This window comes from Synchiropus splendidus, chromosome 4 (genome assembly GCF_027744825.2).
Source record: "Synchiropus splendidus isolate RoL2022-P1 chromosome 4, RoL_Sspl_1.0, whole genome shotgun sequence".
Lineage (NCBI taxonomy): Eukaryota > Metazoa > Chordata > Actinopteri > Syngnathiformes > Callionymidae > Synchiropus > Synchiropus splendidus.
In genome coordinates this window covers 16128699-16154265 of record NC_071337.1, presented here as the reverse complement: position 1 = coordinate 16154265, position 25567 = coordinate 16128699, and the positions used below count along the sequence as shown (strand labels likewise).

The 25567-nt window shown below is 43.8% G+C and overlaps 3 protein-coding genes and 1 non-coding gene across 9 annotated transcripts in view; 3 read left to right on the top strand and 1 right to left on the bottom strand.

The window, feature by feature from the left end:
- Positions 1–52: 52 nt before the first annotated feature.
- lrrc71 (leucine rich repeat containing 71) lies at positions 53–4286 on the top strand. Of its 4 annotated transcripts, none has more exons than XM_053863380.1 (17): positions 53–190; positions 862–900; positions 983–1060; positions 1123–1227; positions 1305–1380; positions 1454–1528; positions 1599–1667; positions 1734–1893; positions 2247–2330; positions 2422–2496; positions 2608–2724; positions 2795–2846; positions 2926–2984; positions 3627–3653; positions 3759–3870; positions 3930–4018; positions 4116–4286. In XM_053863380.1, the coding sequence occupies exons 1-17, from the start codon at positions 121–123 to the stop codon at positions 4230–4232; spliced, it is 1404 nt and encodes a 467-aa protein (XP_053719355.1). In that variant the 5' UTR covers positions 53–120; the 3' UTR covers positions 4233–4286. The 4 variants fall into 4 exon arrangements, with proteins under 4 accessions (XP_053719355.1, XP_053719356.1, XP_053719357.1 ...); XM_053863381.1 differs by having other exon boundaries at positions 4096–4286; XM_053863382.1 differs by having other exon boundaries at positions 970–1060.
- A 747-nt stretch (positions 4287–5033) lies between these two features.
- rps27.1 (ribosomal protein S27, isoform 1) lies at positions 5034–6720 on the top strand. Its single transcript, XM_053861840.1, has 4 exons — positions 5034–5090; positions 5563–5671; positions 5741–5851; positions 6459–6720. The coding sequence occupies exons 1-4, from the start codon at positions 5085–5087 to the stop codon at positions 6485–6487; spliced, it is 255 nt and encodes an 84-aa protein (XP_053717815.1). The 5' UTR covers positions 5034–5084; the 3' UTR covers positions 6488–6720.
- On the top strand, positions 6260–6389 carry LOC128758274 (small nucleolar RNA SNORA35). The gene has a single exon (XR_008414478.1). It is a non-coding gene; the product is annotated as a small nucleolar RNA SNORA35 (small nucleolar RNA).
- A 673-nt stretch (positions 6721–7393) lies between the features above and the next one.
- LOC128756946 (small conductance calcium-activated potassium channel protein 1-like) overlaps positions 7394–25567 on the bottom strand; it is a 54982-nt gene continuing 36808 nt past the window's right edge. The window contains exons 3-13 of one of the 3 annotated variants that reach the window (XM_053861836.1): positions 24246–24349; positions 18559–18789; positions 16531–17378; positions 14255–14350; positions 13616–13903; positions 10576–10697; positions 10368–10509; positions 9948–10058; positions 8643–8770; positions 8126–8204; positions 7394–8013 (exon numbers count right to left, since the gene is read on the bottom strand). In XM_053861836.1, the coding sequence (XP_053717811.1) occupies positions 7792–8013; positions 8126–8204; positions 8643–8770; positions 9948–10058; positions 10368–10509; positions 10576–10697; positions 13616–13903; positions 14255–14350; positions 16531–17349 (2007 nt within the window). In that variant the 5' untranslated portion in view covers positions 17350–17378; positions 18559–18789; positions 24246–24349 and the 3' untranslated portion in view covers positions 7394–7791. Of the gene's footprint in view, positions 8014–8125; positions 8205–8642; positions 8771–9947; positions 10059–10367; positions 10698–13615; positions 13904–14254; positions 14351–16530; positions 17379–18558; positions 18790–24245; positions 24350–25567 lie in introns of all 3 variants that reach the window. The other 2 variants (XM_053861837.1, XM_053861835.1) reach the window with 2 other exon arrangements.

The window sequence follows — 25567 nt, the reverse complement described above, 5'->3', positions numbered from 1 at the left end:
CTCATTGTTCGTATCATCCATGACGAAATCTCGCGGCTCGTCGTTGCCATAGCAACTTGGTTTGTGACAGACGTGTTTTTTTTCGTATCATATGCTTTATTTTAACCTGAAATAATCACGATGTCCAAAAGAAAAGTAAGCAAAGACAAGACGAATGCAGGGAGTCAAGAAGAGGAGGCTAAAAACAAAGGTAAACAACGAGGCTGTCGTAAAAACACTCGCTTTTAGCTAATTTTTAATGTTAGCAAACAGCAAAACTACTTCCAATTAAACCTTATATTACCGTTTGTTATTCGTATTATAACTTTATTTGCTGTGATGTGTTTACGCCTTTAAACTCGGACAGAATGCCTTTCATACTCACCAGCATTTTTCAAAGTGCTCGCTTCAATAAAACGTGAATGAGTTGCTGACTGAAACATTGGACAAACACGAGCAGAGCACTTCTTGTATTCGGTTCTGCCTGTTAAACAATATTCCTGCGCATCAATGAGCAAGAAAAAAGAGCCCTCGAAAGGTGGGATTCATCTCATGGCAAATTCACCGCGCACAAAACAAAAAGAAATCACAGGCCAGTGTGTTTAGTTCGTGTGTCTTTTTCTCGTGCAGTAACAATCACAACCTACAATAATACTGATTAAAACATTAAAAAATAGCAGTTTTTAATGTTTTTGATAAACACAATGATACATGCTTCGCCCCGACAGTGTCCCGCTCATGTCATTGGCCAGGTGGTCATAACATTATAGCTGCCATTTAACAATGAGGCAGACAGTTATTTTCTGCATTTATTCTGACATATAAGTGATTAAGCTACAGTTTAAAAATTATTTCACAGAGAAATATCTATATTTTGTACAGAACCAACCATCAAAAAAGACACGCCTGTTCTTCCAGCTGGTGAGCAGAAACACAGTTTTGTGTTCAAACTATCAGAATGTTTCAGTCAGGTGCAAATAATTCATTCAGTTTCCGCTGTCAGATGCCAAGGAAGGTCAAGATCCTAAACACAAGTCGCCGTCCGTTGCTGCGCTGCCCATCACTGATGGATGGAGTGCAGGTATGAAGAGTGAGGGCAAAATACGCATCCATGTGGACCCATCATTGCTTTTCACTTTCTAGGAGGTGAAACTGTGATAGACTCTGCAAAGGCGTGGTCCCAGATATGCAATAAACTGGAGCAGGATGAGAGAGATTTCTTCTACACCCAGTGTTTGAAGGTTCTTGGTGAGTGAAGTCTAAGGTAGGAGCAAGACTCGATGAAGGAATTTCACCTCCTCTCATTGCACGTTTCTTCCTCACAGGCTGGAAAATAAGTGAGAAAATGGTCAAACTGCTGTACCGGCTCCTACCAGGCCTGAAGCGTCTGGAGAAGTTTTCGTGAGTGTTCATCTGCTGAACCTCAGAAAGCCTCTGTTGTGTCACCATGTGCCTTTGCGTTTGACTGTTGCAGTTTTTCTAACACAAGAATGAGCAGTGAGATGTTCACTTCCCTCATCAACACAATCCCCTTGTGCACGAGTCTGAGGTGAGGCATTTTTTTCCTTATAACCTACTGTTATTCATGGTTTACAACCAGTGTGACATTGTTATCTCAGGGAGGTGACGTTGGACGGCAACCCTCTTCCAAATCACTGCTATCACCTGCTCTTGTCGGACGAATGCTCGTGAGTCGTCTGACACAGAAAGCTTGGTTCAAATATTCTCCTCATAACTCTGCGTCTCGGCTTCAGCCTGACTCACGTACGGCTGCGAAACAACCAGATATCGGACGAAGGCGCCGCTCTGATCGGTTGCGCTCTCTCCACTCCCAAGTCGACCAACAAGACACTGCTGTCACTCAGTCTGGCCTTTAACAATATTGGGGATGTTGGTGCTGGACACATCGCCAAGGTAATTCTGATTGTCGTAGTTGTCAGGGATGGAAACGATGAAACTTCATGCGCCGCATCTGTCTCAAGAACACGCTTGACCCATATTCAGTTAGAAAAAATGTAAATGAAAATAAAAATAGATTTCTATCACAAGGTCAGCCAGAATGTGTCCCCTATGAAACCCACTTCACCATGTAATGAATCCAACCTTAGGATAGATACGCTTGCCCTTCCTTTTAAATTAGCTCTAATAAAGGAGCAAAGCTTGTCCGTTGACAGTGTTAGATGAAGTGAAATGTTTCAATATATTTCTACTGTTGGGGAAAAATGCTAGTTTTGCTGTTACACTGCTTTTTCTGTCCTGTCCTAAAGGGTCTTCGACTTAATCGCACGCTGTTGTTTCTGTCGTTGGCCAACAATTCGATCGGAGACGCTGGAGCAGCTCAACTGGCAGCGGTATTTTATAAGCATCATTTATTTATAATATCATCTTATTTAGAAAAGTATTTTATTCAATTGGACTTTATCTATTTTTTATTATTTCCAGGTATTTTCTGAGTTTGCGCTCACTCATGATGAAATTATGGAGAGGAGGCGTCTCATTTTTGACAAACTGCAAATGGTGAGTCTTTCATCCAGCTGGTTATTGACTTAAATGGGACCTGACAAAACGTCACCAGACTTCAGAATCATTTTATTGTGATAATGTGTGTCTTGATGTTTTGCGTACCAGCCTGCAGCTGAGGTCGAAGTGCCTGTCCAGCCCAGTGAAACGTTTTCACCCACCGACTTGCTTCCCGCTGTGCCAGACAGCTCTTCCCCTGTCAACAAAGCCAACGCCAAGAAACCTGTGAGTGACAGATCAGCCCTGCTTCACACTGTGTCTGAGTTCATGACATGTGAGTCTGGCTTCTTCGCAGGACAGCAAAGCTGACGAGAAGCTCAAAAAACCTCCCAAAAATAACAAGAAAGGTAATCCGTTTTGTTTCCAAATCTAAATATTGTTTTGCTCACAAATAAAGCGATTAATGCTTTTGTTTCTTTCTTCCAGCTGAGATGAAGCTGCCTCCGTCTAAAATCACCAAGCCTCCACCTAGACCAATAACAGATGTATGTAGGTTCTGTACTACCACGACTGTTGCCAATAGTTCTCTTGTTGCTAACACTATCTACTTCTCCTGCTACTACTAACAGTACTACTCTTAATAATAGTAGAACTACTGCTATGACAACAGCTAATACTACCCCTGGTTGTGGTACTACTAGTGCTGCTACTATCACTACTATACTATCACACTAAAATAAAGATGTGATCTTGAAGGAGTGTGCAAACTAACCCCAAATACGAACCAGAAAGGATGGAAGAAGGGAAGGAATGGAGGATAAAGAGAAAATAAAGCGTGAGAAAGACAAATGAATAGGACAATAATTGTGAAATGAAGATCTGAACTAAGATAACGGTGTAAATGATGAATGACATGCAAAATAGTGAGAATAACATGACTTAAGAAAATACTAGCTCCCTGGATGTAGCTCCAGCACATGCATGCCCCTCTAGCTGTTGGCCCCGCTGTGCTCTCTCTCTCTCTCCATTCCGACTCATGGTGAAGTTGTTTGTCTGTGCCACATCTGTATCTTTATAACAAAAAGGCAACATCATGAGCAAAGCAGCAACTCCTATGTTATATGATTATTATTATTCCGTTCACTTCTTCTCTCATGATTTTTAAGAGTCTCTCTTTGCTCCCGCAGGAGGAATTCATCACACCCCCGGAAGAGGTTTGTGTGCTCTCGCTCACGAAGGAAATGATTTTTCGAATAAAACCATGGAAAGAAGAGGGCAGTTTGTGTAGCCATGGTTTCCCAGTATGATGTCTCTGTTAGAAGGAGGATGTGAGAGCGAAGGTGAACATACTGCTGGACAAAACTGGCCGGCGGAGGGATGGAGAGATTTTTCTGCCCGGCAACACATGTCTGGCCTCACTGAACCTCTCAGGTTAGTTGCTCAGGTCTTGTTCATCACCATGATTTTACAACCGTGTGATGTTTGGGAAGGAAACCACTTGACGGAGAAGTCGTTGGCTCACTTCCTGAGGTCCCTGCAGGAACAGGCTCCTGTCGGTGTGCTGCGTCTGTGTCTACAGGTGAGGCCCAATGTTTGTGTCATGTCTGTGTCAGGACAAAGAAATGAACCTCTGACGTTACACTTTCACATTCTTAGAGAAACAACTTCCCTCTCAGCTGTCCCACTTTCGAAATGATCGAGGAGCTGATGAGCTACAGAGACCCGATCATCAACAAACTCTTCACAGAGGAACACGCCTAAATGGATGGTTTTCTTTCTCTCAGCCAACATGAGACTGTTTTGTGTCTACGAGGTGAACCAACGCATGAGACATCTGTTCACCCAAGACAAACACATAAAAGATTTTGCACACTTTGATTTGTGTTCTTCCTAATGCAATGCTCCACTTTTTATTTGGTATTACAATAAACTTTAACAGTTGAGGTTTAGAGGATTGTTGAGCCAAATATGTCCATCTGTCACGTTAACTAGCCAGCCATAAGTTTGCATTGATTTAATTTATAATGTACCTATGTGTGTTGTTTCGTGAGCAGTAGATTTCACTTGTGGCATAACTTTTTTATTAATTTTATTTATAATTTTATTATAATTTTATTAATAATTAAACTGTATTGTATATTTGTAGACATTTATATATCAGGATGATTGTTCTTCACTCTGCATTTCCCCTTAGAAGTTGCCATTGGAAGTCAGGAGTAATACAGATTATAAATAAAAAAAAACAGTCATAAAAATGACAAGAAAGAAATTCAATTTCACTATTTGTGTATGATTGAAAATGTTGAATTTATATCGCTGACAAAATTGACTGTCACCTTAGAAAGGCTTACAGAAATTCGGGGAATGTTCAAAGGAAAATGCATGTACGTTCAAAAGAAAAGAAAAAAAATTAGAAGAAAAGTTCTTGTATATAAAATGAAAAAGGTGAAATATCACAAAATATAGGGTAGGAAATACAAGATTTGACTTTCGTTGTTTATCAATTACTTAAAAGCGGCATCGCCTACCTCACAAATATGGCGGACGAGCTCCTAAATTGTCGTCACGTCCGGCAGACTGCCGCGATATGAAGGCCTTGCTTCCGGTAAGACCTCCTTTTCGGCAGCGGCTGTCTCCACGCCAACATGCCAGTGAGTACAACCGCCTTCTCTCCAGTGTCAGTACCAGTGTATATTACCGTTGTGCTGGTTTGTTTTTGCTACATTAGAGCCCGTAAAACTTCAACAATCGCGTATCTGGTCTTAACTTATGATATCGGTCAGTATTTATGAGGAAAATTATCCGCAAACTTGCACATCTGAGCGCATTGTGACTCAATATGGCGGCGCGCACACCGCAAACATGTCATGGCTGAGATGCGCGTCTGAATTTGTTAACCGATCACATTGGGATTTCTTGTTAAGACGATGTGGTTTATGGCGTAGCTCCCGCTTACTCACCGATCGAACGTGTTTTTCGGGCGTGAATGTGTTTTTACGTAATGTGTAGCAGGCCGTCCGGGAAGCCTGGCTAACGTAATGGCATCCTGGCGCAGTTAGCTAACAGACATGAGGCGCACCAAACGCACTTCTGCTGAATCATCGACTCTGTCTCCATTTGTAGCTCGCAAAAGACTTGTTGCACCCATCCCCGGAGGAGGAGAAGAGGAGGCACAAGAAGAAGCGTCTAGTCCAGAGTCCAAACTCTTACTTCATGGATGTGAAGTGTCCAGGTAACGTCTTGTTGGACACGAGAGTCCAGAGAATGTTGACGGCACTAACGCACCCCTGACCTCCTGCAGGATGTTATAAGATCACGACAGTGTTCAGCCATGCTCAGACGGTGGTCCTGTGTGTTGGCTGCTCCACAGTCCTGTGTCAGCCCACTGGAGGCAAAGCTCGTCTCACAGAGGGTCAGTATCCAGGTGGTGCCTGAGAAAAGTGTTTTCTTTCGTTCACAATCACGCTCACTTGCTCTTGAAAGTATCTTGTGTGGCGTGTCACTTGGGCACTACTTCCTCAGAGGTTGTCAACGTTGGTGTAGATCTCCTGTCATGGGAGTGTCACGCTAAAGTGTCAGTCACATCAACAATTCAAATGGTGAATTGCTGTTTGCCTTTAGTTTTCCTCTGACTTCCCTCATCCTTTTCTGACAACTTCGTCAGCTGTGTTATGGCCTTTTACTTGCTGATCCCAGGCGATCATGTCATGGCTACATGTTGATGCTGCTTCAGACAAATGCAATGGCATAACACAGTTCTGTTTGGGGGACTGCGCTAATGTTTCATGGGATTGTACTTAAGCGTGTCCCTCATAGTCGTCGGCACTGTCAAGTGACTGGACCTCCTGTGTGGTGGTTTTCCAATCTCATTCCAGTGCTAGAGAAACCTCAGTTTGCAGAAGGGTTGAGTTAAACCACTGACTCCCCCCTTTCGAAGGCTGAGGACAAATCCTGTGGACCTTCTTGGGTTAATAGATGTCCATGCCGCTTGTATGACTCTTGTATGTGTCTTCTTCCAGGATGCTCCTTCAGGAGGAAGCAGCACTAGTTTTCCTCGGAGCTGAAGAGAACGGGATGGACTGGGAGATATCAGCGTCTTCTGTCCACCATCGGGTGGTCAGCTCAGTGGTCAAGGGTTCTGGAGACGGATCGGACATCTATGTTCATCGACCAGATGTTGCTGTAACTCTACCCCTCCAACCCTGTTCTCTTAATAAAATTTTCTTTTAAATAAAAGAGTTTTGGTGAATATGCTCGTGAATAATAAAATCTGACAATGAATTTCAATGACAAAACTTTATTTCAATTTACAGAATAGTGCTTTGAGACGTGTAATGTTTTTCCACATTATGTTCATCTTGACGTGACCAAAGAAACAGGGTGGCTTTTGTTTCGTGCTGTATTGAACATAAAAATGCAGTCTATTGATGTAAAGTTTCCATAAGTGCAAATGTAAGACACCATTAAGGAAGTACTTGACCTTTTAAATTTTGTCCAATTTAATTCACATGACTGCTGGAACTCTTTGCCCTAGCATATGGAACAAACTGATATTGGTACATCATGTCTCGTCCTAGTTTCTATTCCCCCCCCAAAAAAAAAACCGTTGGTGCATTGACACGTTTCTCCACAAGAGGGCGCAGCATGAACGCCATTTTCTAAACGCAGAGCTCCAATAAAATCGCTTTGAGCCCTGGTTTTCTTTGACACGTTACAAGAGTGGAACTGTGGGTTGTTATGCAGCTTAAATGATTAATTTATTTTAATGTAGGATTTCTCAGCACTATTTTGCCATAGATCGTGATAAGTGAGGCTGTTAACTGTATTAAAAGTGCATTTTCAAATCCTGTCATGTAACACCGATGTCACTTTGTGGAAGACTTGTTAGCACTGTTGGGTATTTTAGCACTTTATGCCTATTGTGTCTCACTGAGTTTATGGTCTACTTTAGTACTCTACACCTTCCGAGTCGTGCCGTGTTATTTACAGAAAAGTATTAACCATGGATGTGAAATCTCACGTCTTTGACCTCTGTGTGATATCGACTGGAACAGCACCTCTTGAGCACTGAAGAGGTTGTGGTCAGCCATCTCAAGCGTGCTACAGTGATGGTCCTAAACAGTTTATCCTAGCCGTGTGTGTCGGGTGAGTTGAGGTCACCTTCTGCTTTTGCCCACTAATATCAATGGCTTCATGAGCTGCAACTGTGACACCCGTCACCAGATTAGCAGTTGAAATTGATCATCGTGGTATGTAAGATTCATAAAAATGAAAAACAATTTGGGATGTTTCTATTCAAAAGCTAATGTTTTCATTCTACACTTTTTTTAGTCCCAGATCGACCGGCCGCCTCTAGCCGTCAGCGGCGCCAGTCTCGGCCTTCACCTCCCTCTCCCTGAGGAGGTGTCTGATGGAGGAGTTCTGGGTGGACAGTGTGCTGGACAGCAGGGGCATCAGGCTCCTGAAGCCCTCCCTCAGCTCCTCCACGTGCTTCTCCAGGACGTGGATGTGACAGTCCAGCTCTCCTCTGCAGCTCTGGACCTCAGACAGGACGTCGTACATCAGGTTCTGCATCTGTGCCCAAGGTCCCGGCCGAGAAAAATGAGTGACGGGCGACACGAAAAAAAGTGTCAGACATTTCACACTGAACTTTCATGGCCCAGTATGAGCTGCTGCATCCACTTGCCTCTCTCACCTTGCAGAGATCCACAAGTGTGTTTCCTTGATCTGCCAGAATCCTCTTCTCCATCTTCACTCGCCGGAGTCTGAACACACGCTTTCATTTACCGCGCTATATTTTGACCCCTGTCTGTGGGACCTACCGAATGTTCTTTTTATGTGCAGTAATCATATATGACTTAAAATGTATATTTTGTTGAAGCACTTTTCAGTGCTCAAACAGATTGACTGACATATGAGTCAGTATGACATGAACATATTATGGCATTTTACTTTAAGTACATTATTATATCGCATTCATTATAATCCTATTCTGGTCCCAACACTGAGCTGAACTAGACTGTATTTCCGGACTTCAGCAGTTGAGACATTGTGTTACTGGAGTCTGAACTACATCAGGGTAAAGCACCGACACAATCACACAATGAAAAACACTGGACTGAAATGCCTGTATGCTTCTGGACTCTGGGAAGAAATCAGAGTGAAGATCAGAGAGGGGCGTGTGGGGGAGACGTGGCTCTTACTGGTGGATGGCCAGCAGCAGCTTCCTCTGGTGCATCCGGACGCGGGTGTGATCCCTCTCCCGGGACAGTTTGGTGTGTTTGTAGATGAGCCAAGTCTCCCTCAGCACATTCGCTGCGGCGATTTTTATCTAGTCGGAGACAGAATCACTCGGGAGTTATTTTATGTTGATGAGCATCATAAAGTGAAAGTACTCATATTTCTACTTTGTAGTCAGCGTTGGAACTTTCCCAAGTGAGGTGAAGCTGGTGGAAAAGACTTTGTGAGCAAACAGAAACTGAAGCGGAGTAGCAGAGTCTCTCGTCTGAGCCTCTCAAACACCCGGCTTGGGATGAGGTGACCTTGTTCGCAATATTGCTCTGCACTCTGAAGCACCTACTGGAGACTCACCATCAAAACTCTGACCACGACTCCCACTCTCATGCCACTGTGGATAGCACATCGAGGAGAATGAAGTGTCACTCACTCAGAGACCCCCAACAACCAGCCAGATCCTCTTCTGCCCCACACGCACACAAATAACATCCCCCATTAAAGGTCTCATAAATGTTTAGAAATAATGGAATTTCAGTTGAATCCATAGGCCTGAGCTTAAAGATCAGCGTGGAAGTGCTCCAGCCATGAGTGAACTCTGCTACCTTGAGTGTGCAGAACTGCATATTTTGTGTTTCTTTAAGCTTCAATTTTCCGTCCATTAACGGATCTCATTTCGTCTCCTTCATCAGGGATGTGTTTTGCATCAAAGAAATGTCTAATGAATGAATCGAAATTCGTCAGTGAAAGCCCCATCCCTAGCAGGAATGCATTCTTTCTGAAACACATTGAAAAATGTCCAAATAATAAACGTTGTTGAGCAACATTCAGCATAGTTGTTGCAGCCCAGTTTCACCTCAAATTACCGTCACAGTAGAGAAGTGACAATGTTGTGCGGTGATGTGCGTGTTATTGAAGAGCCACCACAGATTTATTCCCAGTGTTGGGATTCGACTAGAGGTGAAAAAGGACAGAAGATATATGATCTGAAGATGGAGTCCAAGTATGGGCCAAGTCCCCTTTACTACTAACTTACACTTGTGTTGTGTTTTCTTGGTTTGTAGAAGTCAATTCCAGTGGAAAAGGTCATGGGAAGCAGTGGCTTAGGATGTGGTCTGTTTTATCAAATCTCTTGCCCATGAGAGAGTTTCAACTTGGCGGCCAGTTGACGGCCAACACATGAATTTGAGTCTTAGCTAAGTCTTAGCCTAAGTCTTCTTGAGTCTATCGAACAATAATAAAACATGTCCACAACAGCGTTTTTGATACTTCACCCTCTTGGAAATGTGCGAGTCCATCATGAAGTTGTGCACGTGTTTCTCTGCTCGAGTCAACTCCAACTTCCTGGCCACGACCGCCACCACCAGCACGGTGCAGCCAGCTCCCTGGGAGAGTCAGAGTTGTTACAAAGCAGGCATCAAAAACAGGCTCAGATGACCTGTTCTAATGTTACCACAAAACCTTTAACAGTCATATGCTGTTGTAATGCAATATATACTTGAACTTCAAAATCTCTTCTGCTCCGCAGCACGATCATGGATTGTGTTTGTGTGGCTCTGACACCTGCCCACCGTGTCCTCCTGCACTTTAATGTCCTTGTTTTAATCTTCAAAGGCCCGACCATCGCATTATTTTTAATCCCACAAAATTAATGCCCTAAAACAGAGTGAATCAATTCGGGGAACACTGCGTACCATGATCCCAGTGAGCAGGCAGATGCTGCGGCCACAGTAGGTGTGAGGGACCACGTCTCCGTAGCCGATGGACAGAAAGGTGACGGAGACCATCCACAGAGCCTCCATGTAGTTGCTGCTCAGGTCTCTGTAGTTGTGGTGCCTGCAGGAGCGGAGGGACCAGAGAACATTGGACTCGACACTCGTGCTGCGGCTCAACTCCACGTACCTCTCGCACACGTGTAAGCCCCAGGCGGCCACCACCCACAGAGACACACTGAACATCATCAGTACCGTGCCTGGGTACGTGGTCATCAGCGTCTTGCCCACGAATCTGGTGTTGAAGTGGATCTGCGGTGGCAAAGGCGGTCACAAGTCAATAACTTCACACACTCATTCTGCAAGTCCCATAACGCACTGCAACAGCTGAAGTTGAAGCAAATTGTTACAAGGGTCAATGTTTTTTTGTTCTTCGGGACCCTCTCTGTTGTCAAGATCGCCACCCCTGCTGGACCCCACCCTTGCTCGTCCTGCTTTGAGCCAACCATCTTGCAGGACGCACAAAGTGACGTGGTGGCCCCCAGACCTTGTGTTGGTCACCCATGATGTGAAGGAACAAAGGAACATTTATCGGGCAAATATAAATAATAATTCCTTTAATGTTACAATTCCTCAAGTTTATGTTTCTCAGTTTTGCAATGTATTTGTCATGGATTTTAATGGTTTATATATATATTTTTTTCTTTCTTTCTTTCTGTTTTTTAAATAATGCATTTTTAAGACAATTGGTAAGGTGGCCTCTCACAACATTCGTAGTCTATAGGTCAAATGTAATCTCCCGCCTCTGGGTTAAGCCTTTCATGTGTTTAATCATTTTAAGTTCCTGCGAGTCAGTGACTCATGCGTCATTCATATGCTGGTTCTCAAATGTGACCATGAAGCTGCTGGGGTGAGACCTGGAGCACAACTCCAAAAGCATTATTCTTCCGATACATAGGTTTTGGCTTTGGTGATCTGGCCTATTTCCGGTAGCACCTATCAGATTATATAATACTGGGATAAGACTTGTTTTCAATCTGGCTGAAACATGGACCGGCAGTTTGGCACCGCGACAGTGAGGCAAAGGTCAATCTGTCCACTTTTAAATAGCAGTAATAAGGGAAGGGATTATCGGAGGGGACGTGGTCAGCAGTGGCACAGGCAAGAGAGAGAGTGGGGCGTGACAGCGCCACTCACTCCAGCCGGACTCCAAAATAAACTCTGTTGTCATACTTGTTTGTTGTTTGAGTAGTTTGAAGTGAATGTTTTACTCTGAGCCATTTTTGAACAACAGTGGTGATAGATGGTTGAAGGTCATGGACACAAGCACAATGCTGCGAGAGCATCTGGGACTGGCCGTCTGCACAAGTATAATGGCTGAGACGTCTCTTGAACATCGGACAGGGTTAAAGGTCATCTGATGGCGACGGCTGTCCAACACCTCTTCTCTTATCTTCCTGCTACAGAAGTGGAGGGCTGAGATATCAAAATCTCAAAAATAAGACATGGACTTGGATCATTTTTTTGGCCCTGACAGCATGTACGTGGTGATTCCAACATAACTGACATTCCTGTGAAAAGTTTCTGCGAGTCACGCATGTTTATGTTTACATAAGCTACCTGAGCTCCTTCAGACGTCCACTCAAGATACCACAATCTTGTATTGTTAATTTTGTCGGACACGGTCGACCCTTCAGGTGACTAGCGTGTGATGGGAGGAGAAAGTAAGCAAACGTCACTGTTCGTTGGTGTCCTGGGAATCTATCCGCACTTCATCTTCCCACTTTGTTTCAAGTCAGCTCTGAGACCCTTCGGTTTGAAGGGATCATTTCAAGGGATAACCAGCGAGTGCCCTCGGTCTTATTTGGACACACTACACTTAGACATGAACTTGCTAACAGAGTGTTTGGACACGAGCGTTGACAGGCCCTTTTAAGGCCCACTGAGTATTTGTTATTCAGTAATCGAATCTCAAATACGCATCAAATGTAAATCTTGTTTGTATTTCCTGTGTTATATTTGGTTGAAGTTTGGCTCCCTTAAAAAGCTTTTGGGGAACAAGCAAAAAGTTGCTTCATGAAGTCTGTCGGTGCAGCGCAGGTGTTTATACAGTGCAGTGTGGCTTCAGTGTCTTCTGTTGCATTATTCAGAAATGGATGAATCATTCTTTTACCTGGATAACTGCAGATAGATGGAGGAACATAGTAGGTCCATTTTAAAAATCTATTTGGAGGGATCACTACAGTTGACCACGACTGTTTTATTTATTTTTTATTACTATTATTATTATTATTATTATTACTATTATTATTATCAAGGCCGGGGCATATTTCATAATCTAAAAACAACACAGTAGGGAGGATAATATGACATGAACAGCATCCGAAGCATACTTTTATTTATACACGACTGACTTTTATCATAATTCTGATCATCTGCTTATGTTAGACCACCAGTGTTATATAATAATGAGCAGGTGTCAGTCGTCTGGTTAATGTGCCTAAAGTAGCTCCAGCTCCAGAGTCAGAGTTTTTTAACATTTGACCTCATATATGTCATTCCTCATTTTTTTTAATCCAGAATTGTTTGGTTGATGACAGACCTCTGTGGCAGAAACAGCAGGCATTGTACCATGCTGATAGATACACTGCCTTCCCACCTCCACAAGGCAACACTAACAACTCATGTATTACAGTGAACACGCCACGAGAAAAAGTAGCATAAATGTGGGTTGACTCCTCTCTCTCACTTCTGTAGACCAATGCCAGTTGAAGGAAACTGACAAAACAGACTTGAAAAGGCGAGAACAAAACACTGCGCTTAGCATCGTAACAACCCCATATGATGCCATTCAGCCCATCGTTCAGGCCGATGTCTAGCGGCAGGATGGGCCTAACATAAGGGCATCACCAACATAATCCAGCAGGATGGAGACGGCGGCGTCACTAATCAAATCACGCCTGCCTCGGACAGCTGCAGCAGCTCTGCTCCACAGGAACATATGATCCCGAATGTGGCGGCAAAAACAATGCTGTTGATGGGGGAATGATATTACCCATGAAATGTACAGGTTTACTTATTCTGTGCAGTTCAGTATAGAGGAGCTGAAGACTAGGTCGAAGATGAAGCACGATCCATTCAGGAACTTAAAGAAATAAATGTCAGCTGAAAACAAGCAGCCAATCTGCTAAAATACAGATTCCAGATTCAACTAAAGCCCCTCAACTCACCTTGTTCAGCGCCCCGATGCTGCGAGAGGCCGTGTCGGTGAAGAGGCGGCTGTGCAGCATCATGGCTCGGCCCAGCAGATAGAGCCTGAGGAACATGGGCAGCGCCAGGACGATCTCCAGCTCCGTCTCTGTTATAGCTTCCTGAGAGTTGGAATGCTCAAAGTACTCCAGCAGACCCACTGGGTAGGGATGGATGGCCACCACGGCCAGCTCCACCGCGATCAGCGCCAGGCGCTCTGACGTCAGCGCGATCCGCCAGTCCTCGGCACCAATGTCATGGACATACAGCTACAGCAGAGCAGAGTCATTGGAGCTTGGTTCATTGCACATTTTATACACGCCAATATTTAGTGAAGTAAATATACGTTCCAGTTGAAGTTGAAAGATGCAATGTGACTGAATACAATGAGATTCAAACTGAAATATTTTGGACCTGAAACGAGACTTTAAAGGATCCCTAGAAGCTTAGAAGTGATATACTGTATTTGTCAAATAAAAAGTAATGCCATTTCATCCTTAGCTCTGCTCATAATAGAATATTTGTTGGATTTAATCAGTTATTAATGGACACCGGCACTTTCTCTCTGACCTTGAACGGAGCCACTGTATGTGCTCATCACTTTGAAACAAGCTGTTTACCTGAACTTCACAGCAGTGGTACGCAATGATGAAGCCGAGGAGGATGATGGTAGACAAACTGATGATGGACTTTAGCCCCAGCGAGTAGATGGAACTCTGTGGGAGAGACGCACAGGTTCATATTTATAACCATGCGAGGACTATGTGGGTTCCACCATATTGCCATAATGGTTTCTCCGGCCTCTCATCCTAAACCTAACCATCACTCCTAACCATACTTCAACCCATTTATCATGACCTAGTGATTCTGAAATACTGTCCTCACAAGGTGTTTTGCAAAGAATTGGTCCTCAAATGAACAACATAAACCCCTTTCTCACTCCCCCCATAACACACACAGAGATTTTTGTGGGGGCCTCTCATAGCCATAACCCTTTCCCCAGCCTCTCACCCCGAACCTAACCATCCAAAACAAATAGCTCACCTTAACCAGGACTCTGAACTAAACTTACACCCAATAATAATGACCCACTTATTTTGAAGCCCTCATCCTCAAACTGGGGTTTAACCTTGTGGGGTCCAGCAAAAAGGGTGTTTTTTTTTCCCCAAATTGGGCCTCACCAGGATAGACATGCTTAAACACACATGCGCACACAATGGAACACAATGTCAGCTGAGGGTCATGTCGATACAAGGCTCCTGGTGTAAGAGCTTCACTAAATCTCTGCCATCTAATCTAATCCCACATACATTAAATAATCTACTTGGTGGATTTAATGAACATGATCTGACAGGGATCTCTAGTAATGTCTGTGTTGACCATGCTGCATCACTCTTTATGACAAGGTTCATGATGATCAACTCAACAACGATCAAGGGTCATATTTGGTGAGGGCAAAATGCATGGAGAAAAAATAGAATACCATTTTCTGAAAATGCTATTTCAAATAACGTCTGGCGTCATCAAATATAACAAAACTCAGGAGCAAAACTTCTTCAGCTCAGTTCAAAAATAAAACTGTCATTTATGGTTTTGAACGTTATGAAATTGCAAGTTGCTCGGTAGGTGAGGAGCTTACACGTGTGTATTGCAGACCTGGGCAAAGTGTGGCCCAGGGGCCATATGTGGCCCTTTGCCTGTGTTTTTGCGGCCCTCATACGGTCAGTCTAAAAGTATACAACTGATAACTTGTCATTTACTTATACAACACATTCCTGACTTAATTTTTGTTTCTTCTTTTCATGTCATTTTAGTATTTCCCTCAAGGTTCGATGAATGAAATTCGAAAAATATTTTGAAATAAATCGCCTTTTTTTCTTAGATGTTTGTTCCATAGTTTTATTATGATTTCTATTAAACTAAAATGCATATAAAATTATTTTATAGGGTTCATGCCATAGTTAAACTTCTTAATATCCTTGCTTCCATTGAACCTTTTTTGGTTTATTTTGTCCTCATTACTTAAGATTTTTTTCTGTCACATTTCGCAGTCATCGCTGCCTTTCTTTTGGCATAATGGCCCCTCACAACAGTTACAGTTCATAATGTGGCCCTATAGGAAATTCTGAAAAACTGGCCAGTAGTTGCTGCTGCTTTTCATTTCCTCTTTGTTTTAGAGAATGTCTGGCTCACCTTCTTGTCAAAGCAGGGTGTATTCCATATGGTTGTCGGCCATCCTTTTGTTTGTCTTGTTGTTCAGCCTAAATCGTTTACATCAATTTTGTCATTAATTTGCGCTTCATTTTTGTGTGAATTCTTTGTCTTTTTGATTTTAGTACTGTGTGTTTAGTTAGGTGCTAATTGCACTGCAGTTACAGAGTGAGTGAGTCGGTGTTTGACTCTACGTCCTGTGGGAGAGAATATGCAAACATACAGTATGTTGGAATAGAAAATGACGCATACGAGTGAATGAAAGTGCAAGAAGTTAGTGACAAACTGAATTGAATTAATCAGTCATGCGTGAAGAAGTTACTTGAACGACTGCATCTGCAATCTAATGAGTCAGAGAGGGAGGAAGGTACCTGAAGCTGTGGGTGACAGAGTGACTGGCTGTGATTTAGTGCTTGAAGTGGGAGTTGGTTCCTAAGTGTTCTGGGAATTATTCAGCGGGAGAATGTTTGTTTGAGTCACTTCAGTAAATGAGCGCTCGCGATTCATTCCAAGGGCAAGAAATCACTGGTGACTCATCGGGTGTGTGAGTCACCAGTGAGCGAGTGAGTAAGTCAACAGTACTTACACAAGACTGACAATTGACAGAAACCCTGAGACTTCAGCTAGTGAGAGATGAGTGACAGGCAAGCTAAGAGCAGATGGCTTCATCCTGGTTAGCTCTGACCTTGCTGTAGACGCTCCAGGAAAGCTCCGTCTCCATGACCATCATCAACACTCCAAACATTCCCACCGACACAGCGCAGTCGTTCAGCTGCTGCCTCCTGAGAAACAGGGCCCTCCGGCGGACCAGCCTCCAGCCAATGTTGTGGGTCTTCCAGTACCTGTCGTCTTTATCGTCCTCCTCTGGACTATCCAGGGGGATCGGGCCGCTGCCCACCACCATTGAGCCTTCCAAGCCGGGCAGGTGCCCTTTGGCTTTAGACAAACTGGGGTCTTGATGCGCTTCGCTGTGGGACTCATCGTCGTCTTTACTGGTGATGATGATCTCAGGAAGGCTGTGTCTGTCGTGCATTTCCATGGAGAGGTTGAGCGGCTTCTGCCGAGCCCGTTTCTCCAGCTCGGAGCGACACCTGCACTTGGCTGGGGACGCGCACGGGGACCTTTGGACATCTGTGAAGGAGCCGAGGCTCTCCTGGACCCTGTGAGGGGGTTTGGCTTTGCACTGACGGTTGCGTGCAGCGGTTTGTTTGCATCCTCCGGGTTTCCTCTCACACCTCTTGTCTTTGGCTCGAGCTTTGTCTCCTCTGCGGTTGGAACAGGGCGCGATGTACAGGTGGCCATTGTACAGAGGTGTGGTGGCCATGGCCTGCGTCCTCTCCAGCCACACAGTGTGGTCTGTGGACGTTTGGATCGTGTGGAGCCTGCCACGTTGGGGAGAGCAGGCCTGTGCGGGGTGGGGGATCCTCTGTGGGAGGAGAGAGCGCATGTCTTCCACTTCACCTTCATCCACCACCGAAAAGTTCATGGAGGCGGAGTGATCCATGGTGGAGGCCTGTCAGCAGACTGTACAATCTGATGAGTCAGTAAAAAGCAAAGTAAGAATAAAAGAGGCGGGCAAGTAACTCGATGACACCTTCTCTAAAGAGTGGTAACAAGGACAACACTTTGCAGAGAGTCTCCTTAACATTCCCGTGATGTCCCATATTTCTTTCATCACATAAGAGATGGAACGATCCAGACAGAGGAGTCATGGTGAAGTCTGGATCAACGATTACTCTGTTTTGTGGCTCCGGCTGTTTTACCCTTTTTTTTACCCTTTTAACTTCAACTGTTACAGCGCATTTTGAGACTTTTCACCAGCTGGCCATCAAAACAAGACATAGTGTCTACAAATAATTCCAGTATATGTCGGGGTGACATGTCGAGACCAAATAAATTTTTATTCTTAGTTACCTTTTAAAGATTTTTTACCTCTCGCTGGAGTTGAGGTGTGTTTTTGTGCCTTTGTCTATCCACATCAATTACTGTCCGTCATAAATGTGTTCTGCTATATCTGAATCAACACAGGTTCAAATATCGTGTCTCAGGACTCATTGGTCGCTCTTCTTAAATGGCTTGTGACTTGCGTGAAGCTGACCTCCTATTTTGGCTCAGACTTATTATTGAGGAGGGATTACATAAGCATGTCCTGTCTTCCCTTCCCTTTTGGAGCAATGCATTAAGATTCAAACCTTTCTTTTCTTATTTGTCCTTACAATTTAAGGTGTAGACGTTTACATTTTGGAAGGTGAAGCTGTTTTTTTTAAGAGTTTTAAGTGACGAAAGAATCGCTCAGCAGCAGAGAGTTTGTCACTTAACAAGTCAAATAGGAGTCATTTCTTTGTCTTTGAAACTTCAACAACTCCATTAATGGGACAGTCTAAAGCAACACAGTAGATCACAGCAGAGGTTAAGCGTGGAGTAGAACTGCAAACGCCACTACAACACTGTAGTTTTACTTTACTCTCAAAAACTGATAAAAAGAGGACAAGGTTTTAAATGCATGTCAAGGGCAGAGATGAAGGTGAAATAAAAAATGAAAAACTTCTCGGACTCTAGCAGCACACCCACATGCACGCAAATACATGCAATACACATTTTTAAACATACAAGCAAAACTAAAAACTTTACTTGACCATTGAATTTGTTTTCTTTGCATGTTCTTGCAGGTGAAAAAAAATCGTCATCCTCAAAATCTAGATAAAGATCCTACCTTCTACACGTCTTCAGGCCTCCTCATTGACTCTTGCTTCTCAGTCTGTATAATTCCACCAAACCCGTCCTCCCCGTGGAATCCAGCCGGACCACCAAAGCCTCTCTGCCGTCATGGAACATGTGATCTGGTCGTAACAAGTGCCCTCTTTCTGTCTGGTTGGACCTTCCTGAGATCCATTAGCTGCTCCAACATGTCGGGGCCCCGCCCGGCCCGGCAGAGGTTACGAACCTGGGTGACGACATCTGAGGTAAATAATCACGACTCTCCGTTACAGGCATTTATTCCCTTATTTGGCAGCGTTTCCTGCTTAACGATTGTCCACCATCAGGACATCTTTAAGCTGCCGAGGGCTTAATGACCACAAAGAAGTTGCAGATGTTCTGTGGAGAAAGACGAGTTTCTTCATCTGTGTGAGCGTCAATTAAGTCATTGATTCGTTATTCTTGCCGGAACAGCTTCAAGCTCCTAATGTTTCATGTGACTTTGTTTCAAACTCCCTTCAAAAAGGGACATAATCTTCATAAGAGTCACCCAGTGAACACTCCAGATTAATCAGCAGGGGCCTAATACTTGAGAGATTATGAAATATGAAATATATCACCGAACAATATGCATGCCGACGGGGGAAACGTATTAAGCATTAAAGTCATAACAATGACATTCGGCATCATTTATTTATTTAAATCCCGGTGACAGATGGGTTTACAGATAATAGAGTGGCCGGCGAATGGAAAAGCCCAAGGAGCCCAGCGAGGGTGGGGCCACTGGCGGGATTGAGATGAGCATTATCTAATCTGCAGACAACATGCTTTTAAAGAAGGAGAGAAGGACAGAGGTGGCGCGTCGACGGAGCGACACACTGGGGGCTGAGTTTAACATCCACCTCTTGGTAGCAGATGAAATATGTCCGACTTCTGAGCCAGATGCTTTTGTCTGGACTTTTTTTTTTTTTGGCTGTATTCTGCAGACGGGAAAATCCCTGCTGGAAGTTGATACAGATCTGAGCCGAGAGTGTAAAAATACCACAACAGCCAGACAAATGACAAACTGACTCTGCAGTGCGGGAGCGGTGTCCCTAAATTATGTTGTCATTAATAGCGGCGAGGCTTCAAATTAATTGGAGCCTGAAGCCAGATGCTTATAAATCCAGGTGGTAGCTGCTGGTTAAGTCTCTCTGCTCATCTCTCCTCCGTGGCAGGAGGCCAGCGTCTCTTCAATTAGTCACTTTAACCACGCGTCACATGCTGGCAGCTTAGACAGACGAATTAAAGGCAGATTTTATGTCCACTAATTGCTGTGGCTGCGAACAGCCAACTCTTTGGAATCATTGACAAGTCTGACACAACTTTCATTTCATTTTTGTGCGCTGTGAAGATAGTGGTTTTTGTGTCAGACTGGTGCCTTCATTTGAGCCCTTCTTTTGTTGCTTGTGCGGGCAGCAGTGATCAGAGAGGAAGCCAACTCTCTGAATCTATTTTGACGTCTGATGGGGCATTTACTTAAGTTCTTATGAGAACACACAAGCCCACGCACAGCGACGGTTCGACGGCTACTCTGACCTGTAGCATCAGAAAAGTAAACAAGCCTTGCCAGCCAGAGTACTGATGCGCGTTACTGGGATCTTTTTGTTTTGTCTGATATGTTAATAGGCTGGAAGAAAATTGGAAAAAGCATTGCATATAAAAAACGCAGACCTGACATGAACCTGCAACATTACGTTCCACAGCAATCTTCTCCAACTACTATACCTCAGTAGTGAAGGAGCTCTAAGATTTTCATACGGTAACGTAGTATGTTTCACGCATCATGTCACAATAGATGTTGACGTCTTTGAAGTCGAATTTTACAGTTTGTTCATGGTTTTAGCCACAGCTGGTCACATGACTGGAAATAATATAAATGAATGGGGACATCTTTTTGTTGTTCAAAAATCCAAACTCGCCCAAAGAACAACAACAATTTTTTTTTTTTTGCAAAAGGAGCCCTTTTATTGCTGCTCGAGCACCTGCCCTACATGTTGCAACGTTCAATCAGAACTGAATCTGAATTAAGACTAAATGTAGAAGGGGCACATCATACTAGAACAGTTTGTCAGTCCCTACTATTTTATTTCCTATTAAAATAAACTATTGTATACAATATGATGAATAAGTAAAGAAAGAACCCAAATCTTCTACATAAAAATTATTAATCAAGAATTTAAGAATTTAGTAATAGTTGAAGGAATACTGGATCGATGTGAACATAAAAAATGTCAATGCAGCAAAATGTAGTTTAGATATAGCAACATAAACTTAGTCAGACCAAAAAAAAACAGTACTTTCACACAGACTTCATGAGGCAGACACAAAAACATGCAAAGAGCTTACATTTGGTTTAGGAAATGCAATGTTCCACTAAAAACAAACAAACAAAAAAAACAGTAGTAGTTTTCTGAACTATGTCTTGAATCCGACTGAACTTCTTTTGTCTCAACCAAGTGGTCCACTGCTGACTTTGTAAATGAAGTGACGTCTGGCCGCACACAGAAAGAAGTGTGTTTGCTGAAATGAATATGGAGTTTGGTGTGTTCTGGGAGGTAAAAATTTTAACCACATGCATCTGAGTTTACAACGAGGACTTTTTTGCATGCAGAAATTGAGTCTACATTTCAAGCGTAGCGTGTGTGTTGTTATGTTTTGCCACCGTGCACAAATGTTATAGCAACAACTGACACCATTTCTTTTCTAGTTTAGAGTGGTCTAACCTCACAGATGCTTTTACTTTAGAGATCTCTCAATCCCATTTTTCAGAATTGCTGCTCGTGGTTACAAATGCTGTTATGGTGAATTCACGGTTCAGTAGATTAGCTTGTACCATTGCCCCCAAATGCAGAGGTGTCAATCACACAAGCAGCCAAATGTCTGGACACAGTCCACAAAACCAGCAGAACAAAGTGTCTCCTTTAAAGGGATTAATATCAAATAACCATGTATATCCATGTCAACACACATACTTGCAATAGCCTGTCGGATGGCAAAGCTGGAACACAGTAATCCTCATTGGTCATGATGATGATGATGATGGTGCCGTTTTTGGTGTGCTTTGAATTCGGATTGAATTTAATAACCACTTCAGCCCTGTGTTAAAATGTTTTTAGGCAAATTAGCTCTAATGCTGTGCGAGCACTTTAGTACATGCAGACGAGAACCTTGATAAATCTGTGAGAGCACACGAGGATACTCCACTTCACACTGAGACTCTGCCACATGAAAATATATTTGGGTTTCTGGGAAAAAAAAAACAAACATTTTTCACATTGACCCCACCAAAACGCATCATTTTGAAAGCATCTAGTCACGTTACACACTTCTCAATCTGCACTCTCAGCAAGGAATCAATTTTCCCGGCCTCCACGCTAAATATTTCACAGCATGAATTGTTACTGGCTTCAGAAGCTCCAGCTCCGAGCCGTTGATGAACGTGGCAGCTCAGCGAGAGGAACGTCACGCGGCCAGCTCAGGACTGGAGAAGAGACACGGTGACGAATCAGACGTCACGCACAACTAGATGCTCTTGCTGAATACGTCGATCGCCGCGTTAAGTGGAGGCGACGTGTCAGCGTGGCCGAGACCGTAATCCAATCAGCAGAGTAATTAAAAACACACAGTGGAGCAGCTCCGCAGGCTAAAGGCTGCACTGTCAGACCTGATATTGAGTCTTTAGGCGGAGACAGTCGAGCCGTGACCAGGACTGTATTGAGGGGTCAATCACACTGGAGGAAAGAGGAGGCGAAGGTTTAGTATGCAGCATGAATTCGCTGACAAACACAATAGGCAGGACTGTCGCTGAACCAATACACTTTTGGTATTGATAAATAACAAAGCCGGTGATGCATGGACACGTCCTGTTGTGCTTGGTATCATTCTTCTGTGCGTCTTATTCTCAGAGCAATTCTCAAACCCATTGCTGGTTCCATCAGCGGCTGGAGCTGGAGCAACAGTCACTGTGGTTGTAGCCCATCGAGGTTACTCATATTTCTGTTCACTATTTTTTTGTACAGGCATCATATCACATTTTCTGGGGCTTGTTCCCAGAGTGCCAACTGGGTAATCAGCCTGCAGCTGTTGGTTCCTGACTGCATTTTTGCTCTGTGGGTCATCAGAATACCTGAGTTCTCCCTTCACCACCAGCTGCACTGCTGTCGTTGCACTGCCAGCAAAAGCTCCATTATAACACCTCAACTCTTGCAAATACTGTTTTTTTTTCCATCATGTTGTTTGTTTTATTATTTATGACTATTGACCACAGGTCTCACAGTATTGAGCCTGGGGTGTCAAACTCCATTGGGCCACAGTCCCAGTCCAAACATAATTCAACACTACTCTACTTTAAATTATTAGAGAATGCATTTTAGCATAAAGCATCACTGTGGTTGATCTGATTCCAGCATGTAACGCAAGTCACCGTTTTTTTCCTTGAGGCACAAACATACATCCACTTTTTTCGCACCAGCTCATCAATGTCCCTTCCGTCTGCTTGATGTTTCAGTTTTTGTCGGGATCAAGATGATCTGTTTGACACAGGTTTTCTGCCTGCTATTAAACAGCCTGACGCTTGAACACGGCCAACACTTAAGGTGCCGATTCTAAATGTTTAACGCTCTTACAGGCTGTGTGAGATGACTCGACGGGCAGGATTTGGCCCCTGGGCCTTGAGTTTGACACAGGTAGAAGTCACTGTCAATATCTATTTTTTTAAGGGCTCTTTCTTGATGGCAGTTGCGTTACAAACACATGGAAGTACTGCTTTTGTTTTGCTAAAATTAGTCTCAAAGCAAGTCACCATCTTTTTTCCTTTCATCTCGCTCAATTTCTTCCTCACCACTTCCATCCGAACATGAGCACGAGCCGGTGTGTAGTTAAGTTCCAAACCACCAGATGTCACCCACGCCTCAGTGCACCCAATCTGTCCTTTTATTACATTAAAGGGATTGTGTTTTTTGCCCTCTGTGACGGTGTGTGGCACTTCACTGCTCTAGACGCCCATTTATTTCGGCTCTGTGAGCTTGAAGATAAATTTGGGGGCAAATTTGCTCCGATTTAAGCTCTGAAGAGGCGGCAGCAGCAACAGGAAGCTCCTTGTGAGATGATGCATGAATGTCTCTTCCATCTGAGTTGCGGCTTCCTCTCCCTTTAGCGGTGACTTAGCCATCCTTCTTTACGCCTCCGAGGGCCACTTTCCACGGCCTGTGCTCAGCCGAGCATGAATCTGTGCCTCGGGACTGCGCAGGGTGTCTGACAGGCTGCTTGGGAGAGGGGTAATTCCGAAGGGCAGCGGAAGTAATGGGGTAATCTATTATACAGTCCAACTTCCAGCTCCTCTCTCTCTGAATGGTGGTTTCTCGCTGCATCTGCCCTTGCATCAGCATTTTGCGAGGACAAATGAGGAGCAGAGTTTAACTATGCACATTGCTGCTGCCCTCCTGCAGAGCCCAGCACTTTCACAATTAAACTGGACTCCATCTACCCAGCTGATTCAGAGCCCACCCCTGCTGCTGACACACACTCACACACACATGCCCAGCGGTGCATGACCACAACCACCGTAGGCTGTTTTCTCATGTGTAACCCGAGCCCATATATTTATGATGTGTCAGGCGACACGAGTTAACAAACCATAACACTCTCCTCAGTCAAACCCACCTGGCGGTCAGATGTGCACATAACTCGGATGAAGCACGAGCTCTATCTTCCTTTCTGCTATTCACGATGGTCCTGAACGTTGGGTGGTGACCAAGAGAACAAACCTGCGGAAACAAGAAGAGAAAACTCATTTCTCAGTGTGTCCGGACCTGCGTCCTATACAGCAGTGATTCTTAACCATAGGGCCGGTGCCCATGGTTGAGCACCTCCTAGAGGGCCACTAAAAGTTTGTCTTTTTTTTAACATCTTTAGGCCACGAGACACTCAGTTTTAATTTGAATTTCCCACGTATGGTGGCAGTAGTGTGTCACTGAATTGACTTGACAGCTGCAAATCTGCGATAGTTACTAACTACGGAGAAGTTCTTGAAAATAAAAAAAATGATAAAGTGATGTTGCCCCCCCAACAGTAAAAACGGTTCATGATCGCACCTGTTGAAGCAGTTTTGAAATGGCGATACTTTTATTTACACTTCACTCATATCCTCTTTGGAGTTTAAATAAAATATATCATTTTAATTTTATGATATTTAGACATGGTTTTATTATATTTATCTTATTCACCATTTTATTCTGTTTTTCCAATTTTCTCAACAGTTTGCATCAAGTGTATTTTTTTTCTTTAGTAAATTTGATGAATATGACTTGCACCTGCTTCTGCTGCTGGTTGGAGTTTTCCATGACAAATATCTTTGCGCTGATCACATGTATCATGTAATTTCCCATTTGTCCGGGGAAAGGTGGCCCCCGAGATAAAAAAAAAAAGGTTAAGAACCCCTGCTATACAGTACACACCACTTTAAACCATGCACCTTCAGCTTAAAACAGATGGCAAGTAATGGCCAGAAAGTTGTGTATTGAACTGACCACAGCACAAACCAGATGGGTTTGAGGGTAATGCCACGTTGTGACAGACCAAACCTTAAGTGCAGTCATTAAGTTTGAGGCGACCATCCAAGCAGCCATTCCAACTTTCCCTGCAGCTGCTAGATGAAGCTGGCTACAGTGTCATCACGGATATCACAGCCATTTAATGTGTCTGCAACTGCACTTCCCAGGCTGCCTCTCAAGGACAGGGCTTTTACAGCTGTATATCGCAACTTTTTGTTGAGATACAAACTTTTAATGAAACAATGTAATAACATAGTACTTCATGCTGCTTGGGACTTGATGTCAAATCAGCCTTTCGCGGCAGAAAAGACGCAGCTCTCACGCTTCCTCAAAGGCTTCTCATTCAAGACAGCGTGAGCAGATTGTTTTGGTCACCCAGTTGAGCCCTCTCATGGAGACTGGAACCTACCACAGGTTGGAAGCAAGTCCAGA

What these genes read in the sequence shown, in the direction of transcription:
- lrrc71 (XM_053863380.1), top strand. Translation starts at nt 121, where the DNA reads ATGTCCAAAAGAAAAGTAAGCAAAGACAAGACGAATGCAGGGAGTCAA. An exon ending in AGAGGAGGCTAAAAACAAAG is followed by an intron (nt 191 to 861) that starts GTAAACAACGAG and finishes TATTTTGTACAG; the next exon opens with AACCAACCATCAAAAAAGAC. An exon ending in CCCTTGTGCACGAGTCTGAG is followed by an intron (nt 1,529 to 1,598) that starts GTGAGGCATTTT and finishes TTGTTATCTCAG; the next exon opens with GGAGGTGACGTTGGACGGCA.
- rps27.1 (XM_053861840.1), top strand. An exon ending in CATGGATGTGAAGTGTCCAG is followed by an intron (nt 5,672 to 5,740) that starts GTAACGTCTTGT and finishes GACCTCCTGCAG; the next exon opens with GATGTTATAAGATCACGACA. An exon ending in CAAAGCTCGTCTCACAGAGG is followed by an intron (nt 5,852 to 6,458) that starts GTCAGTATCCAG and finishes GTCTTCTTCCAG; the next exon opens with GATGCTCCTTCAGGAGGAAG.